The sequence below is a fragment of the Oncorhynchus masou genome, chromosome 23 (assembly GCF_036934945.1).
Source record: "Oncorhynchus masou masou isolate Uvic2021 chromosome 23, UVic_Omas_1.1, whole genome shotgun sequence".
In the NCBI taxonomy this organism is placed as follows: Eukaryota; Metazoa; Chordata; class Actinopteri; order Salmoniformes; family Salmonidae; genus Oncorhynchus; species Oncorhynchus masou.
This window is the reverse complement of record NC_088234.1, coordinates 20,854,698-20,871,496: the sequence shown is the minus strand read 5'-3', so window position 1 is coordinate 20,871,496 and position 16,799 is coordinate 20,854,698. Positions and strand designations below refer to the sequence as shown.

General features: G+C 44.7%; 3 protein-coding genes across 6 annotated transcripts in view; 2 read left to right on the top strand and 1 right to left on the bottom strand.

Annotated features, from left to right (window-relative positions):
* LOC135510532 (RNA-binding protein FXR1-like) overlaps positions 1–5,076 on the top strand; it is a 29,151-nt gene extending 24,075 nt beyond the window's left edge. For all 4 annotated transcript variants that reach the window (XM_064931542.1, XM_064931540.1, XM_064931541.1 and 1 more), the window contains exons 12-17: positions 278–506; positions 1,180–1,359; positions 1,674–1,874; positions 1,995–2,099; positions 2,272–2,357; positions 2,441–5,076. In XM_064931542.1, coding sequence (XP_064787614.1) covers positions 278–506; positions 1,180–1,359; positions 1,674–1,874; positions 1,995–2,099; positions 2,272–2,357; positions 2,441–2,548 — 909 coding nt within the window. In that variant the 3' untranslated portion in view covers positions 2,549–5,076. The remainder of the gene's footprint in view (positions 1–277; positions 507–1,179; positions 1,360–1,673; positions 1,875–1,994; positions 2,100–2,271; positions 2,358–2,440) is intronic.
* A 2,590-nt stretch (positions 5,077–7,666) lies between these two features.
* On the top strand, positions 7,667–12,723 carry LOC135510530 (prostaglandin D2 receptor 2-like). Its single transcript, XM_064931537.1, has 2 exons — positions 7,667–7,862; positions 9,932–12,723. Exon 2 carries the CDS (start codon positions 9,997–9,999, stop codon positions 11,170–11,172), a length of 1,176 nt encoding a protein of 391 aa, XP_064787609.1. The 5' UTR covers positions 7,667–7,862; positions 9,932–9,996; the 3' UTR covers positions 11,173–12,723.
* Positions 12,724–13,771: 1,048 nt separating this feature from the next.
* On the bottom strand, positions 13,772–16,708 carry LOC135510531 (probable G-protein coupled receptor 132). Its single transcript, XM_064931538.1, has 2 exons — positions 14,920–16,708; positions 13,772–14,635 (listed from the first exon to the last, which is right to left on the bottom strand). The coding sequence occupies exons 1-2, from the start codon at positions 15,504–15,506 to the stop codon at positions 14,239–14,241; spliced, it is 984 nt and encodes a 327-aa protein (XP_064787610.1). The 5' UTR covers positions 15,507–16,708; the 3' UTR covers positions 13,772–14,238.
* Between the last annotated feature and the right edge of the window lie 91 nt (positions 16,709–16,799).

Sequence of the window (16,799 nt, the reverse complement as noted above, 5' to 3'; positions counted from 1 at the left end):
CGTATACATACATACATATACATACATGTATTTATATACATACATACATGTATTTATATACATACATACATGTATTTATATACATACATACATGTATGTATATACATACATACATGTATATACATACATACATGTATGTATATACATACATACATGTATGTATATACATACATACATGTGTGTATGTGTATATATATATGTGTATATATATATATATACTGCCCAATAGGAATGAGTCTAGGATGTAAGTTCCAACATGTACTTCTCTCTCTAACAGGAAGTGGAGCAGCTGCGTCTGGAGCGGCTGCAGATTGACGAGCAGCTTCGTCAGATCGGGGTGGGTTATCGTGCTCCCCCAAGTCGGGTCGGGGGCACTGGCCCTGGGGACAGGGAGAAGGGCTACCTGACGGACGAGAGCAGCAACTCCACCAACCTCCACACCTCCCGCATCTACGGAGGCCGCGGCCGAGGGCGCAGGCCCTCCAACAGCCAGTACTCTGGATATGGTGACTAGACAACTCCTTTGATCCCTCCCTGTTTATGACAGATTCTGACTTAAGAAGCATGCCAGGTTTGTTATCTGAATAATTACATTTCCTTTCTGGGTTGTTAGTGGTTGGTTCTTTGTGATATTAGTTGTTTGCAGGCTACACTCTGTCAATAGTCTTCAGGGACAATGATCTGGTTCAAATTTGAGCTTTGCGGCAGTGAACACCAACTAGTCTGACTCTACTAGGAGAACACCCTCTCTCATGGGTTTGCTGATGAGTTGACTGGTACATACTTACACTACCGGTAGAACATCCCACGTATGGTGGGAGGTAACTTAGCGTTCAGAGCGTTGGACTCGTAATCCCCGAGCCGACTAGGATGAAAAATTGGTCCATCTGCTCTTGAGCAAGGATCGTAAACCTAATTGCTCCAGGGTCGCTGTTAGTAATGACTGATCCCTGGCCGTGAGTGGGATATTTAAAAAAAGTCCTCCATTTTACACCACACACGGTACAGGTTACACACATGTACATGTGTGAAACAGGACAAATATAAGCACCCTCTTTGACATAGACCCCACCCTGCATCTTCCTCTTTCCTCATGCACACCCTCTCTTTATCCCCTGTTTTTGCTCATCCCTTGTTCTATACCATTGTTTTTATGCTGTATGTTTCTGTCTGTTACAGGTACCAACTCTGAGCAGTCCAACGCCTCTGAGCCTGAGGACCTCAATGAGCGTGACCAGCGTCCACGGGGCGTGGGTGGAGACGAGCGAGGATCCCGCCGGGGTGGCAGGGGCCGTGGATCAAACACCGGACGGGGCCGCGGAGGACCCGCCTCACGACCTTCTAACTCAATCAGCTCCGGTACAACACGGGGGGATAATAGTCCAATCTAGGGTACTGAGTTGTATTCATTAAGCACCAAATGGAAGATAACGGACGGAATTAGGGAAGTACTGCCTGAACTTGTCCAATGAGAAACGCTCGTTTGTGTATTTCACAGCAAATCGTTTTTCTACAGTTAGCCCTAATGAATCGGACCCAGGTGATATTGGCATCTTCCAGGTCAAACCCCATAGTCTAGATGTTTCTCATAACTGGAAGGTGGTGCAGTTTGATGTTGTAGGCTGCATCTTCCCATGTCTCTCACGATCCCTCTTTTTCTCTCCCCTGTCCAGTGCTGAAGGACCCTGACAGCAACCCGTTCTCCCTGCTGGAGGGTGAGAGTGAGCAGGGTGACACAGATGCCAGTGAGGGGGTGGGAGAGGTAGACCTCAGGAGACGCTCTCGCCGTCGCCGCAATGACCAGGAGCCCAGTGTGATGGATGCCGCTGCCACAGAGTCAGACAGCCAGGCCGGACCCAACGAAAATGGACTGGGTAGGAGGGCTTGAGGCTTAATTTTGTAGAAAGCCAAATGGTTATGCTGTGAGACTAGGGTGAAGTATAACGTTTATTTTGTCAGACTTCCTATCCATTATAATAATATTGTTTTACCAGATGAGCAGGGCAGACCCCAGCGCCGCAACAGGAGCCGCCGTCGCCGTAACCGTGGCAATCACCCAGAGGGAGGATCCGCCAGCTGTGACAGACTGCCAGTTGAAGGTGAGTAGTGTGTCAGACCGTCCCTCCATGTTGTCAGTCTGGACCTTGGATAGATTTCTATTCTCTACCCTACCCTTCCTTAGTCTGATCCCCTCACTGTGTAGCGCTGGGGTTGTCATTATACTGGATCTCGTGGTTACATCACTGTTCTCTGGGTTGTTTGGTTCTGCAGTGACCGTGGCAGACTACATCTCCCGCGCCGAGTCCCAGAGCCGACAGACCCTTCCCCAGGAAACACTTGCTGCTCCCGAGCTCAAGGTATGCGCGCGCACACACGAAGATATCAGCTTTTAGTGTTACTGTTAAACTGACCATTTCCCTCCCCTGCTCTCCTTCCTCAGGAGAACGGGAGCAGTGCCAAGAGGGACGAGCACATGGCCCCCTCCAAGCGTTCCCCTAGCAACGGCATGGCCACACCCAGCGAGACCCTTGTCAACGGCGTCTCGTAGAGGACTAGGCCTCGCCCCCTAAAAACCCACGTCTAGAGCAAGACTTCATGGCAAACTCTGTCCCTGCTTGCATTTACTTAAACCTTAAAACAGATGAGTGAAAAACGACAAAATACCAGATTCATACTACTATGAGAGAGAGGGGGGAGAGAAAGTACATTAAAAACGACAAACGCATCTTAAAAACACACGTAATGGTGTATGTTATCCTATCTATCAGTACTTAGTGCTTATTTAAATAAAAAAACACCTAGCTTGCCAGAAAATAGCTGGTGGATACGACTTGATTTTTAAAGAAATAAACACAGGATGGGACTTTATTTTTTATTTTTTTTGCAAGTTTTTGTTTTATTTTGATGTTATCACTGGTTTGGACTTTTGGCCGCTCTCCCATTCAAACAGACATGTCTTTTACCAGTCTTAAGGTCCGGAGGATAGATGATGCTAGCTGGAGGATAGGAGGGATGGGCGGACGAGTCCAAGAGGTGAAGAACAAGCGTCAGGCGTGTTACATTACGTACCCTGGCCTAAACGTCAGTTGGTGATGATGGACAGAAAGTCAAACAGATGTGATTATTGATAGACATTGTGCCTTGAATTTGAAAAAAAAAAAAAAAAACTAGTTTGTTTTTGTTTCACAGGAAAGAGGTTTTTCTTTGAGAAGAGAACAGACCAGTAGCGAGGGAAGGGGGAGTTAAATGATTGCAGAGGTATTAACTGTGGTAATACAGAAAAGAACGAGGGAATGAATGACTGGCCAGAGTCTGGTGCCAAACAAGAAACTCAAGGCGCTTGTCCTCCCTAAGAGTGGACTGGACAGCGTTTGGGGTGTGTATGTATGTATGTATGTACGTGTGCACAGTTGAGAGCTGGCAACCCTGGGTCAGTGGTGAGTTCACAATGGCAGGTGAGGCCACTATTGGCTGGGAGGATAGGAAGGGGTGTTGTGTCACTTCCCCTCTCCCTTGCTTGATGCTCGTGTCCGGGGCTGGTCCTACACACAGCCTTTCAGACTGACAGACAAGGAAATAGATTGAGTACTTGATTAGTCGATGGATTTAGACTGTAAACAACTTCACAGTGCCTCTTTCTCCGGGCCTACTGGCTGTGTGGAATAGGGAGGTAGGGTAACATGGCGCTGTAGCTCCCAGCCACACTAACAAACGCCTGGGTGAACCGCAGCATGGGAGACCCAACGCACACGCCATGGAGACCACGAGATGGAGGGAGGTAGACTAGAAGGCTGGCCACGTTGTTTCACCCTTCTAGAGGGTCTGTGTGGCGTGCGGGGGGTGACGAGCGCAGCTTCAAAAGAGATTAGGAGAGCTATACACACGCACTGTTACACACAGATGCACAAACTGCAACCGCAACACGACACTGTTGCAATTCAGTCACGGGCGGTGGGGTGCAGTCAGTGTGGTCGCCCCACGTTATGTTCGGAGGAGACGTGAGTGTTTTTGAGATTAACTAACTATAAGCAAGGTGGTTGTCCTGTTCTTAAAAGGTGGCGGGCGAGGGGCGTGAGGGAGGAGACTCAAACTCTTATTGGCTTGTGGGCTCATGTTGTTACTGTCGTCTTGGTTACCTCTCAACTACTTTTGTTCTTTCCACATCATAGAAAATGTGAAATAAAATGGAAGTGAAATCAACTGTCTGAGATGAACTGATTGATTTCTTCTGTCTGAGTTTGCGCTCTATTTTTCTAAATCGATAAACAAGCTAATTTGCATGATCATTTAACAGTAGCTTTGCATGAGGGAGAGGGTCACGTTTCAGCTTCACCATTACGTCATCCACTACTAGAACTGCTGCTAATGTCCACATCGAATGTGTTTAAGAATCCATACCTTGGAGCAGGGCTCCAACGTTGTTCCTGGAGAACTACCAACCTGTAGGCAGGCTTTTGCTCCTTCCAGACGGTAGCTCTCCAGAACCAGGGTTGGAGAGCCCTGCCTTAGACACTTTAGTACTGTAGTGGCTTCTCTGACTACCTTTCCACCACTCATTGACCCACAAGATGGCTGCCTTTTTACTGGTATGACTAAGAATAGAATTAGCCCCATTTCTTACTCTTTAAGTATTACAATACGTTTTTAACACAAACCTGGCACATCAGTGTTCTCACAGCCACAAGTATTGAGTGGGATGAGGTGTGTTTACTGGATTAAAATCAACTGGATTGTGTTGCCCCCTTTTGGTTAAACTGTCTTTCTGTGTCATGGTATGAGAGCAGAGCACTGATTATTTCAAATAAGGAATTCAGTTGTGCATGCCTGCATGTGGGATGAAGAGACCGATTGAACACTTAATGTATTGTTTGTGTGAAACGTATACCTCACTTGTCTATACTGTATCTCCCTCTTTTGGCTCCCTGTATCCCTATGTCTTTCTGGTTGGGGAGAATGTTGATGTTTGTGTATGTTAGTAGTACTGTTTAGGTACTGTCAACTCTTCACTCTGTCAGGTTGTCTCTGGTCTTCTCACTCATGTTCTGATGGCAATAAAGGACTTTTCATTGTTTGATACATTTTTACGTATTTGTCCCTTGGGCTAAATCAGGAGTCGCTGAAATACAAAAACAGTAACATAGATTGAATAGTCTAGATTTAATTCCAACCTTTTGAAATTATTCATTTGTCTATTACAGCAGCCTATGCTGATAATGTTTCTACAAACACAGCGCTAAACCCTCATTTCAGTCCTAATATCGTTACAGAGCATTTAGCTCTGGTTCAGTGCTCTCCAACCTTGTTCCTGAAGGGCTACTGTCCTGTAGATTAGGCTGAAACCCTAATCTAGCGCACCTGATTCTAATAATTAGCTGGTTGATAAACGGAACCAGGTTAGTTCCAACTGAGTTTGGATTGAAAACCTACAGAAGTATCGTGCTCCAGGAACAGGGTTGGAGAGCCCTGTTCTAGAATGACTCATGACTGATCCAGAGGCAGCAGGGCATCCTGGGTCTCAAATTGCACCTTATTTTCCCTATATGCCTCAAACTTCGCTCTGGACCTTGAAGCCAGGTTCCACTGCATATTTTTGTTCCCCTCTTATCAGGGACTGATTTTCACCTGGTCCAGGTGTGTACAGTTAATTGTCAGGTATAATTATTAATGAAACTTTGTCTATCCCGAAGGTTAAAAACGTCTGACGTCCCAGATTTGAGTAAAGTAGGTTGTGTGTTACATACGACCTCCTATACGTTTTGTTTTAAAGCAGTTAGGTGGCAGACCGCAATTAGTCCACCAGGGGGCAAGTGTACATTTCAAGGGTAAACCTGTTCATAATAGAATGAGTTTCGACAGTTTATCAGGCTCTCAGAGGAAGGAAGAGGTACACCACTGTCTCAACATATTTTGCAATCAGTCCGTACACCCGTTTGAAAAACATCGGCTGCTAGGCGTTGACATTTTAACGTAGTTGTCGTTAATATGTGTAAATTGGGATTCAAAACTGATAGGATAAACATTGATACAAATGGATGGCTCAGGATCTGATGAACATGACTGAAAAGTGCGCCGTTGTAACCCGCAGATCAGTGTGGACTGTAGCTCTACATTCCAAATGTCACCCTATTTGTCTGGTCAAAACTAGTGCATTTTGTAGTGAATAGGATGCCATTTGGGACAGATCCTCTCAACCCAACTTTACCACTTCTCTGTTCAGTTTAGCATGAAACCAGTTCTCAGCCAGGTCTCATAGACTACACGTACCATAGTAAATGTAAATCCTTGACACTCAAATTAGTATGGTTTCTTTTACATTTGGTACGTTTGGTATAAGATCTATGGTTACTTCAGGAAAAAAATGGAAGTTGGGTGGTTGGCTGGGCATATAACATGAATGTCTAGCAACCCAAAGGTTGTGAGTTCGAATGTTGTCACGGACAACTTTCGCATTTCAGCAAATGTTCAAGTATTTATTACTTGTTTAGCTACTTTGCAACTACTCAGTGTGTTCGCTAATCCTTCCCCTAACCTTAACCCTGTAACATATCATACTAAATAGAGTGTTTTGGATTTACATAGAGAATAATACGAATTGCTCTTTGACCAGGTTGGTGTTCTGCAATAGCCAGGTATGGATTGGGATCCCCAGAGAAATAGCCTCAGACATTACTAACACACCAGCCCATTTTTTTCCTTGAGGTTTCCATACTGGCCCATTATTAGCACTCTGGTCAGTCTGTTTCTCGAAACACCCAAATAGTATTCTAACTAGGCCCTTATCAATCTATAAGAACAGAATATATTGTCCACAGTCGCTAAATTAGATTTCTTTTGAGATATCATTTGAAATGTTTTATGTTGCTGTGCCTTAGTACCAAAAGCCTATGTTGAGTGGAATCATTTGCGTTCCCTATGCAAAGATAGGCTACCCCTTTTTTTTTTGCAAATTAGATTTCTTTTGAGATATCATTTGAAATGTTTTATGTTGCTGTGCCTTAGTACCAAAAGCCTATGTTGAGTGGAATCATTTGCGTTCCCTATGCAAAGATAGGCTACCCCTTTTTTTTTGAACTGCAGGCAATCAACCGCAGATGGACAATGGCACATCACATATCTTGCCAGAGAGAACTTTGAATTTCCTGTTCTACAGAACCTGTCACTGTGACGCAAGTCTAATTAGTGATGCAATTGTTGTGCTTGGATTATTGTTTTACTGTCAATTATGCTTTGCGATACACACCATGCACGTGGGAACGGGTTGAGAAAAGAGTAGTTATTTTGTGTGAATGTTGTTTGAATGGATGCTTTCTCACTCGTTGATGACGCAAACAATGGGTGACTCACGTCTGAAGTTTCCCCCTCGACACATCACAACTGAGTGTGGTATTCGAGCATATTTTTGTGGTCGTCAGCAATCTCTTAATCAGCACGGCAAAGAAACAGCTTGTGTGTGTGAGAGAGAAATATAATGCATCGAAAGAGTCGCAGAGCGTATCAAAACCATAAGATTGCATTGAGGAATGAGGATATGAACTGCTTTTATTCCCCAGGTCCACTTAAAAAAAATAATAATACTGTTTTTACACATTTTGGGTTGGGTTGAGGTCCTTTTAATTGGTTTCTTCTGAAACTTCTTCTTCAGCTGTAGCACCAATAATCAGTAGTCAGTGTATTAACAAGGCCAGATAAACTTATCTTTAATCTGTCAAATGCTTTTCATCCCCAATTCAACTGACTAGTGGGTGTAACTGCAGGCGTGTCAGTGTGCTTGAATACTCACCAATCATAACTACACTGTTCACAACCAGGCCAGCAAGTCTCCCAACGTGGACTCAGCAGTGGAGAGAGAATTCTCAGTTAAGGTGGGTTTTTTATTTGTAATCCATTCAAAAACTATTTTGGAATTTAGAAACATTTTGTATGTGGACTAGAAATAGATGAGATCCAGAGTAAATTACTCTTAAGTTTTGGCTCTGTATTTTTCACTTTAACTGAGAAATGTAGTCTTACAAAAAAGGTGTCATGTAATTTTAGATGGAGAGGAGGGAAAGTTGAGCCACCCTTGTTTCTCGGAAACCAAGATGTGTCGTTTCACCAAATATTTAGAAAGAGGTTATCATTTCACGGAGTCTGTGAAGGAAGAAACCACATGGAAAAAGCAGTAAGCTAGTTAGGTCCAAAAAAACAGATTTTCATCAAGTCAAATGAGTTTATTAGAAGTTATGTGTAATTTTATGATTGTTCTATAGATCCGTTGGGGCCTCTATAAGCTTCAATATGAAGTCCTAAACCTAGCATCCTTGTAGCTGTGTGGGCTAAGACAGTGACTTTGAAAGGTATCAGACCCCTTGACGTGTTCCACATTTTGTTAGGTTACAGCCTTACTATATAATTGAAAACATTTTTTTTTTGTAGTAAATTATAAAATAAAACTGAAATATCACATTTACATAAATATTCAGACTCTTTACTCAGTACTTTGTTGAAGCACCTTTGGCAGTTATTACAGCATCAAGTCTTCTTGGGTATGATGCTACAAGCTTGTCACACCTGGCTGTAACGTAACAAAATGTGGAACACGTCAAGGGATCTGAATACTTTCCGAAGGCACTGTAAAGTCCAAATGTTTGCCTCGGGGTAAGTTGAGCCAATGGTTGAGCAATTATTTTCTTCCCAGAGGTAATGCAATGAATTATCACTTGGATATGAGGTAACAACACCCTGGGAAATGAGGTAACAACAGGGCCTAGTCTGTTTAGAAGTGTTAAAAAAAATGAAGTACAAAGTGTTTGTTAGGTGTTCAGCCTGTGTTTACATTAAACAAATATATGTTGTATGTTGAAGGCATACTGCATACTGGACATGGAGACATGAGAATGGTATCCATTAGTTAAATGACCTCATTGCCAAAATGTTAAAGTATCCCTTTAAAAGACAAAGTGATTGTGTTGAATTGTGTTTGGGAAATAAAGGTAGACAGGGTTTTAAAGGAATTTGTAGGTGGCTCAACTTACCCTGTCCCGCTGCTCAATTTACCCCATAATATGTGCTTTTTTTTACAAAAGCTATGTTTTCAAAACTGTTATGTTTACATGAATTCTGATTATTTCCATGGATACACAACACCCTGAAATATATGTAGATATCTTTATTTCCCCTGACAGAGTGATGCTGAATGTAAAAAATGGCTCAATTTACCCCACTCTCCCCTACTATAGGGTACATTTTCATCAACACAAACACACCGTTCTGTATTAGGAAACTAGCAAATATCTAGAACAGAAGTTGTCTATTTGTGCAATGGCTTTCACATATATAGATAGACAAGGCAAACTTGCACAGAGGATGTGGAGAGAGTGAGACAGAGAGATAAGCCATCTCTCGCTCTCTTAAAAATTTGAGATGGTAGTGGCGGTTAAACTTTTTCAGGCAAACTTGACAGTTCAGTCGTGTTTGACAGAAACCACCATGGCTAATAATCGAAAACAGTTGCCAGTTTGGAGATGGCTTTTACGATTTATTAAAGCATCAGGAAGCGAGGCAGAGAAGTAGAGGTATGCTAAGAATGTTCTCTGAAGGTTTTTGCTAACGTATATACAGTAGAATGTTCCCCAGACTCGGTCCTGGGGTCCTCCCTGGGTGCACATTTTGTTTTTTGCCCTACACAGGTAATTCAACAATCAAAGCTTGACGATCAGGCGATCTCCTGACAACTGATACAAAGGAATGTTCTTGCAACATTCTCATGAAACATGTCTAGAACATTGATATTTTATGTTCTGTGAACACGGCAACGATGTTCTTTGTATGTTTGGTGTAACATTGATGGAATATTCTCCTAAATTTCAATCATGCTGTAACTCTGAATTTCCAAGATACGGAATGAGGAGAGTCCTAATTCGTAATGCCTCTTTGCCTTGTTTCTTTGCAGTGTTGTACACAGGAATTCAGAGTCAAAGTGGACAAAGTGTCAGAAGCAGAATCCGAACTGTCAAGATGACCAATTCTAGCAGCAGCCCCAGCTACTGCCCTCTCATCCAGGCCATGGTGAACGCCAGCGTACCCTCCAACTCCTCGGCTGACGTGGGGGCTCTGAGCCTGGCCACGGTGTGTCTCCACGGCCTGGTCTCCTCCTTCGGCATCCTGGAGAACATCCTCATCCTGGGGATTGTGGGTTTCCGTGTCCGCCGTACCATCATCAGCGTGTGGATCCTCAACCTGGCTGCCTCGGACCTCTTGGCCACGGCGTCACTCCCCTTCTTCACCATCTTCCTGGCCCGCGGAGGCACCTGGACCCTGGGCACCACCTTCTGCAAACTCCACTCCTCCATCTTCTTCCTCAACATGTTCGTCAGCGCCTTCCTGCTTGCGGCCATCTCTCTGGACCGCTGTCTGGTGGTTCACAAGCCCGTCTGGGTCCACAACCGGAGGAACGTGCAGCTGGTCGGCAGGGTATGTGGAATCATCTGGGCCCTGGCTGTGCTCTGTACGGTACCGTACTACCTGTTCCGGGATACTATTCGCCGACATGACGGGAGGGTCATGTGTTACTATAACTACGCCCAGTACCTCCCAGTTAGGGAGTTTGACCTAAAAGAGCTGTGTGAGGCTCGCCAGGATGCCCTGGCCTTCTCTAAGCTCCTCCTGGCCTTCATTCTTCCCCTGGTGGTCATTGTGTGGAGCTATGTATCAGTGAGCATTGGTATCGCGCGGCGTGGCCGCAACCGGCACCCTTTCCGCTTTGTTAGACTAGTGGTAGCGGTGTTGATGAGCTTTGTGTTCTGCTGGGCTCCATACCATGTTTTCAGCGTCCTGGAGGCTGTAGCTCAGTATCAACCCTCCCTCCAGGGCCTCGTGGCCAGCGGCCTGCCCCCCACCGCCAGCCTAGCCTTCCTCAACAGTGTGCTAAACCCCATCCTCTATGTGTTCAGCTGTCCGGACCTGTGCCATAAGATCAGACAGTCCCTTGCGGCAGTAATGGAGAGCGTGCTGGCGGAGGACCTAGGGGAGTGGTCACGGCGACAAAGCACGCAGAGATCTTCCAGCAGTACCTCAGAGCTGCTGCTGAGGGGGAGGAGGTCCCTCAACAATGCCCCCAGCCTGAGAGGAAGAGACTTCAGGGCGGAGGAGGAGGCGGCACAGAAGACGAAGGAACCACACCCTGCTAACTGAGAAGGTGTTGTGTCAATGACAGTTCCGATGCCAAAGCCAGGTTCGCGTCTAGGTTCTGCAACAGTGGGATACATAATAATCCGTTTATAAATCATTGCATTTTGAATCTGTGTTATGTACAACATAGACACCAGAAGGATTGAGGAATATATCTTGTGTGTTTTGCAATGGTTTCAGTAGTGGTAAACCAAAGGCTCAGCAATGTGCTAGTATGCTTTTATATTTGCTTTTTGCTTTTGTACGGTACCCATTCCAAGTAGGCTCTGATGCACCCCTTTTCAATTGCAGACTTGCCTGCTAATGTAAATGGTGACCCACTGGTCTCGCTTTGGCAAGTCACTACTAGGGAATTTCTGGACGCTCTTAGTTATTGATGGTAAAAGTCCACTGGGGCAGACATGCTTGACCCAAGTATTCTACGACTTGCTGTACACATGATTGTGGAACCCTTGACAAAAGTCTTTTTAATCTATCCATTCTCTTGGGTATTATTCCTAAGGTGTGGAAGGTGGCCCTTGATTTCCCGCTCCACAAAGGTGGTGATCCCTGCTATCTTTGTAATTATCACACAATCTCAGAACTTTCATGTCTAGCGAAGATATTAGAAGTCTCTGTAAATTCTCAGCTGCTCTCCTTTTTTAGATGGAAAATCTATTCCCGAATGCTCACCAGTCAGGCTTTAGGCCAGGACAGAGCACCATCTTGGCTGCTTTATATGGTTTAACGCGCTAGGAAACAGGAAACAGCACCACACTGCCCTTTATATTGATCTGTTGAAAGCATTCGATATGGTTGATCATGCACTCCTGCTACGGAGGCAGGAAATTTGTGTCGACCAACTGGCCTGTAGCTGGTTCAAAAATGATCTACACGACAGACGAAAATGTACACTGAGTGTACAAAACATTAGGAACACCTTCCTAATATTGATTTGCACGCACTTTTGTCCTCAGAACAGCCTCATTTCGTTGGGGGATGGATTCTACAAGGTGTCAAAAGCATTCCACAGGGATGCTGGTCCATGTTGACTCCAATGCTTCTCACAGTTGTGTCAAGTTAGCTGGATGTTCTTTGGGTGGTGGACTATTCTTGATACACACGGGAAACTGTTGAGCATGGAAAAACCCATCAGTGTTGCAGTTCCTGACACAAACCAGTGTGCCTGGCACCTACTACGATACTCCGTTCAAAGGCACTTAAATCTTTTGTTTTGCCCATTCACCCTTTGATTGGCACATACACACTCCATGCTTCAATTGTGTCAAGGCTTAAAAATCTTTCTTTAACCTGTCTCCTCTTCATCTACACTGATTGAATTGGATTTAACAAGTGACAGCAAACAGGGATCATAGCATTCACCTATTCAGTCTATGTCATGGAAAGAGCCGGTGCTTGTAATGTCTTATACACTCAGTGTCTGTCTGCTGATGGAGTTCAGTCTATTATTTTACATAACCAAGAGTGCCACAAGGCTCAATACTATGCCTTTTACTGTTCACTATTTGCATTAATAATGTTTGTCCCTGAATAATAAAAATGGGCTTACATCTCTATGTGGATTCGTTATTTATTCATGTGCCCCATCAGTGCAGCATGCCGTTCGCGACCCTTGGCTTTGATTCAATTCAAGAATCGCTCACAGATCTTAAATTAGTGCTAAATGTTGATAAAACCAAGTAGGTTTTTTTCAGTTCTTGTGAAATTGATCCTAAAGACCTGCTTATCTGTATCTTGAGAGGAGTCCAAATTGAGCGAGTTCCCCATTGTAAGTCTCTATGGTGCCTTCGGAAAGTATTCAGACCCCTTGACTTTTTCCACATTTTGTTACTTTACAGCCTTATTCTAAAATGGATTAAATAAAACAAATCCTCAGCAATCTACACACAATACCCCCTAATGACAAGGCAAGTACAGGTTTTTAGAATTTTGGGCAAATGTATTGAAAATAAAAAACAGAACTTGTTTACATAAGTATTTAGACCCTTAAATTGAGCTCAGTTGCATCCTGTTTCCATTGATCATCCTTGAGATGATTCTACCACTTGATTGGAGTCCATTGTGGTAAATTCAATTGATTGGACATGATTTTGAAAGGCACACGCCTGTCTATATAAGGTCCCACAATTGACAGTGCATGTCAGAGCAAAAACCAAGCCATGAGGTTGAAGGAATTCCCTATGGTGGTGCTGAGACAGGATTGTGTCAAGGCACAGATCTGGGGAAGCGTACCAGAAAATGTGTGCAGCATTAAAGGTCCCAAGAACACAGCCTGGCCACATTGAGCAATCGGGGGAAAAGAGCCTTGGTCAGGGAGGTGACCAAGAACCCAATGGTCACTCTGACAGAGCTCCAGAGTTCCTCTGTGGAGATGGGTCAACCTTTCAGGAGGTCAGCCAGCTTTGCAGCACTCAACCAATCAGGCCTTTATGGTAGAGTGGGCGACGGAAGCCACTCCTCAGTAAAAGACACATAAAGACTCTGACTCTCAGACTGTCTGTTTTAGTCTCTGGAGTATGTGTTTGTTAATATGTTTTAGTGTCTGGTGTATGTTTAGTATGACTGGGTATGATGATAAGAGTTTCTCATACAAAGGAATAAATAAGGTATTTAAAATGACTTTATTTACTGCAATAAGCAAGTAATCAAGACATATTTGACATTATTGTTGATATCCACGGATAGTCATTCATATGGCTCGATAAACTGAGGCAGCTATTGCAGTGCATTATAAGTTAGAGATGACTGAGATGAAAGGTGAAGCAGATGGAATACCCTTTCCAATTTCAGCCAACAGCATACATGCTCTCCCCACTAGGTGGCACAATCGCTGCTTTTTTACATCACCAATTCTCAGCAGCTAAACCAGTGGAGTCAGTTCCTTGAGCAAAAGTCTATGAAAACACTGCATTGTAGTGTATGGCTTGTGTCACCACAAAATGTGTCCTCTCCTCTCGACTTCAAGACCATCAAAGAACAAGAAACGGGTAACATAATACAGTTTATCCAGATTCTCCTTCCTCAGAATCAAAGGAACAGGAAACTCAAAACGTGTCCAATCCAGTCTCTCTACACACTGTCACTCTGATCAGGATGCCCTCTGAGACTGAGTCTGACCTGTTTGGGGGCTGTGTGCCCCTGTCCCAGACAGGGCGTCAGTGACCTGCGGAGCTCCAGACGGGCGTCATGACACAGGAAGATGTAGAACAGAGGGTCCAGCAGGGTGTTGAGGCTCGTCAGGCCATAGCACAGCCGGTAACACAGGAAAATGGACCGCTCCAACTCACAGGGGTCATCTGTGAGGAGCAAGGAGACGAAACGGTACCCCCCGACGAGGTGGTAGGGTCCGAAGACGACGATGAAGATGACGGTGATGACGATGAGGATGCCTGTGATTTTGTGACGGCCCTGGTCAGAGACGGATGGTGAGTGATGGAGAGTCACGCCTATGCGGGCGGAAGTGTAGCTGTAAGGGGAGGGTGCGGGAGAGAGATACAGAGGCCAAGGTCAAAGGTCATGTCAGATAAATATGTTAGATGTGACTTAACAAGACTCCTCTCATTGACACATCCTTTTGCATGTAATGTGACATGTTAATATAATGTTGTTTATAGTGTTCACTTCATATTTATCAAAGCATTATCGATGGACACATGTAGATGCAGAGTGCAGGCCACACTCCTCCATTTCTTCATGCAATCACACATAACATGTCAGCCAAGCATAATTCATACTCCGTTTCCCACTCACCCCAGTATACCACAAGGCAGCAGGAACCCCATGACAACCGTAGCAATCTTAAAGTGAGCATATCTGAGGCTGACAGGGTACTGCTCCAGACACAACAGCCTTTCCGCATCAAACACTGACGGAAGAAGCCCGCCCAAACAGAACAGAAAGGTCAGTGTCCAGACCGCCACCCCCAATACCGCTGCCACCCGCACGGTCCGAACGCCACGACTAATCAACGGGTGTACTATCGCCAGGCAACGGTCCAGTGCGATGATACAGAGGAACACCACGCTAGCGTAGACGTTGACGTAGAAGACATAGCCCACGAACTCGCAGGCGGGGCGGCCGTAGGGCCAGCGGTGCGCCCCCTGGAGATAGAGGATCCAGAGAGGGAGGGTGAGGAGCTGGAGGAGGTCAGAGAGTAGCAGGTTGAGGATGTAGACCAGCTGACAGCCACCCCCGCCGGACCGGCCCAGTTGGTACAGTCCCCAGAGGGACAGCAGGTTGCAAGGGAGACCCAGTGAGAAGGCCAGACTGTAGATGTAGGTGAGACCAAGTGTGTCGGTGTTCAGGGGGAGGTTGCAGCTGTCATTGCTGTTGGACATGGTCTCTGACAGTCTCTGGGTGAGGGGGGATACCCTCAAAGTCCCTTGACAAGAAACCAGGTACTACAGTACACAGGTGCTTATTTCACCCTCTGGTGCAAATCTATATTCCCAGAGAGAGACAGTGGTGTGACAGTCTCTGGATTTATATCCATTCAATTCATTCATAAATGCAATACTTCTGATAGAAAAGGTGGAAATAGATGCACTCGACAGACAAGTTTTCTAATCCAAATCATTCATAAAATCTATAAATTCAATTGTTCAAATTGTTTCTATTGGCTCCTAGAGTCAGGTATCCATCACGCAAATTTCATTCTGCTTAGGATCCAGTGATCTCAAATCCTCGTGGAAAACCTGAGGAGGAGAAGGATGAAGATGATAGGAGGATCATGACAAGATTAGTACAGCATTTCTACAACATTAAATCAGAACATTACACAAGCATGTACAGTATTGTACTATGTACAACAGTTGCATTGGAGCATGAGATTAACAGTGAAACACATACAATTTAAGCATAAAAAAGAGAAGAAAAAAAATGGCCAAGAAAACAACTTATTTTGAGAATCTTTTCATTCACCTCACCCATACAGCTCTAAAAATCCATGCAGTAGAAATCGTTCCACAAAACTCTTCTTCCCTCCAGCTGCTTAGTGTACAACACAAAGTGACTGTGTCTGCTGCTGAAGGAACACAGCGTCATAATCCTCAGGGCCTTGTCTATTCTCTGATTGTTACCCTGGACAGGAAGCCCACTTTTCCAGGCTTAAAGGGCAACATCCTGAGAACCGCAGGAGAACCCCTTTCTTTCCCTGAACAAAAACACTCACTCCTCTCCGCCCTCATTCTCCTTTTTCCCTCGTTCTCTCGCCGTTAGAGGAGGAAAAAAAGTGAGTGAGAAGGAGACAGGTTTTATGAGTGTAGGGAAGGAAGGGAAACATTCTAAGTGCTTTATGGTTGGTATTCTTGTAACAATCTATGAATTTGTGACCATTTCTCATGGTTGGGGAAACTAAGGCAAAGCATTTAAGAAACAAATATTCTGTAACATAACATATTTCCCCTTTGTCTTCTCTTAAACAATGGATGCCTCTCACTGCATGTGTGTGTTTCTGTGTTTCTGTGTCAGAAAGCAGAGATAACAGGCCACAGAGGCCATGTGATGAGAGGATCAGCCTCTGTACCGGAGAAGGAGGAGGAAGCAACTGACAGGCTGAGATTACAGTCTAACAAAGAGACAGTGTAAATGCAACACAACGCGCACCACTCAACAGAAAAAAGAGAGTGTGT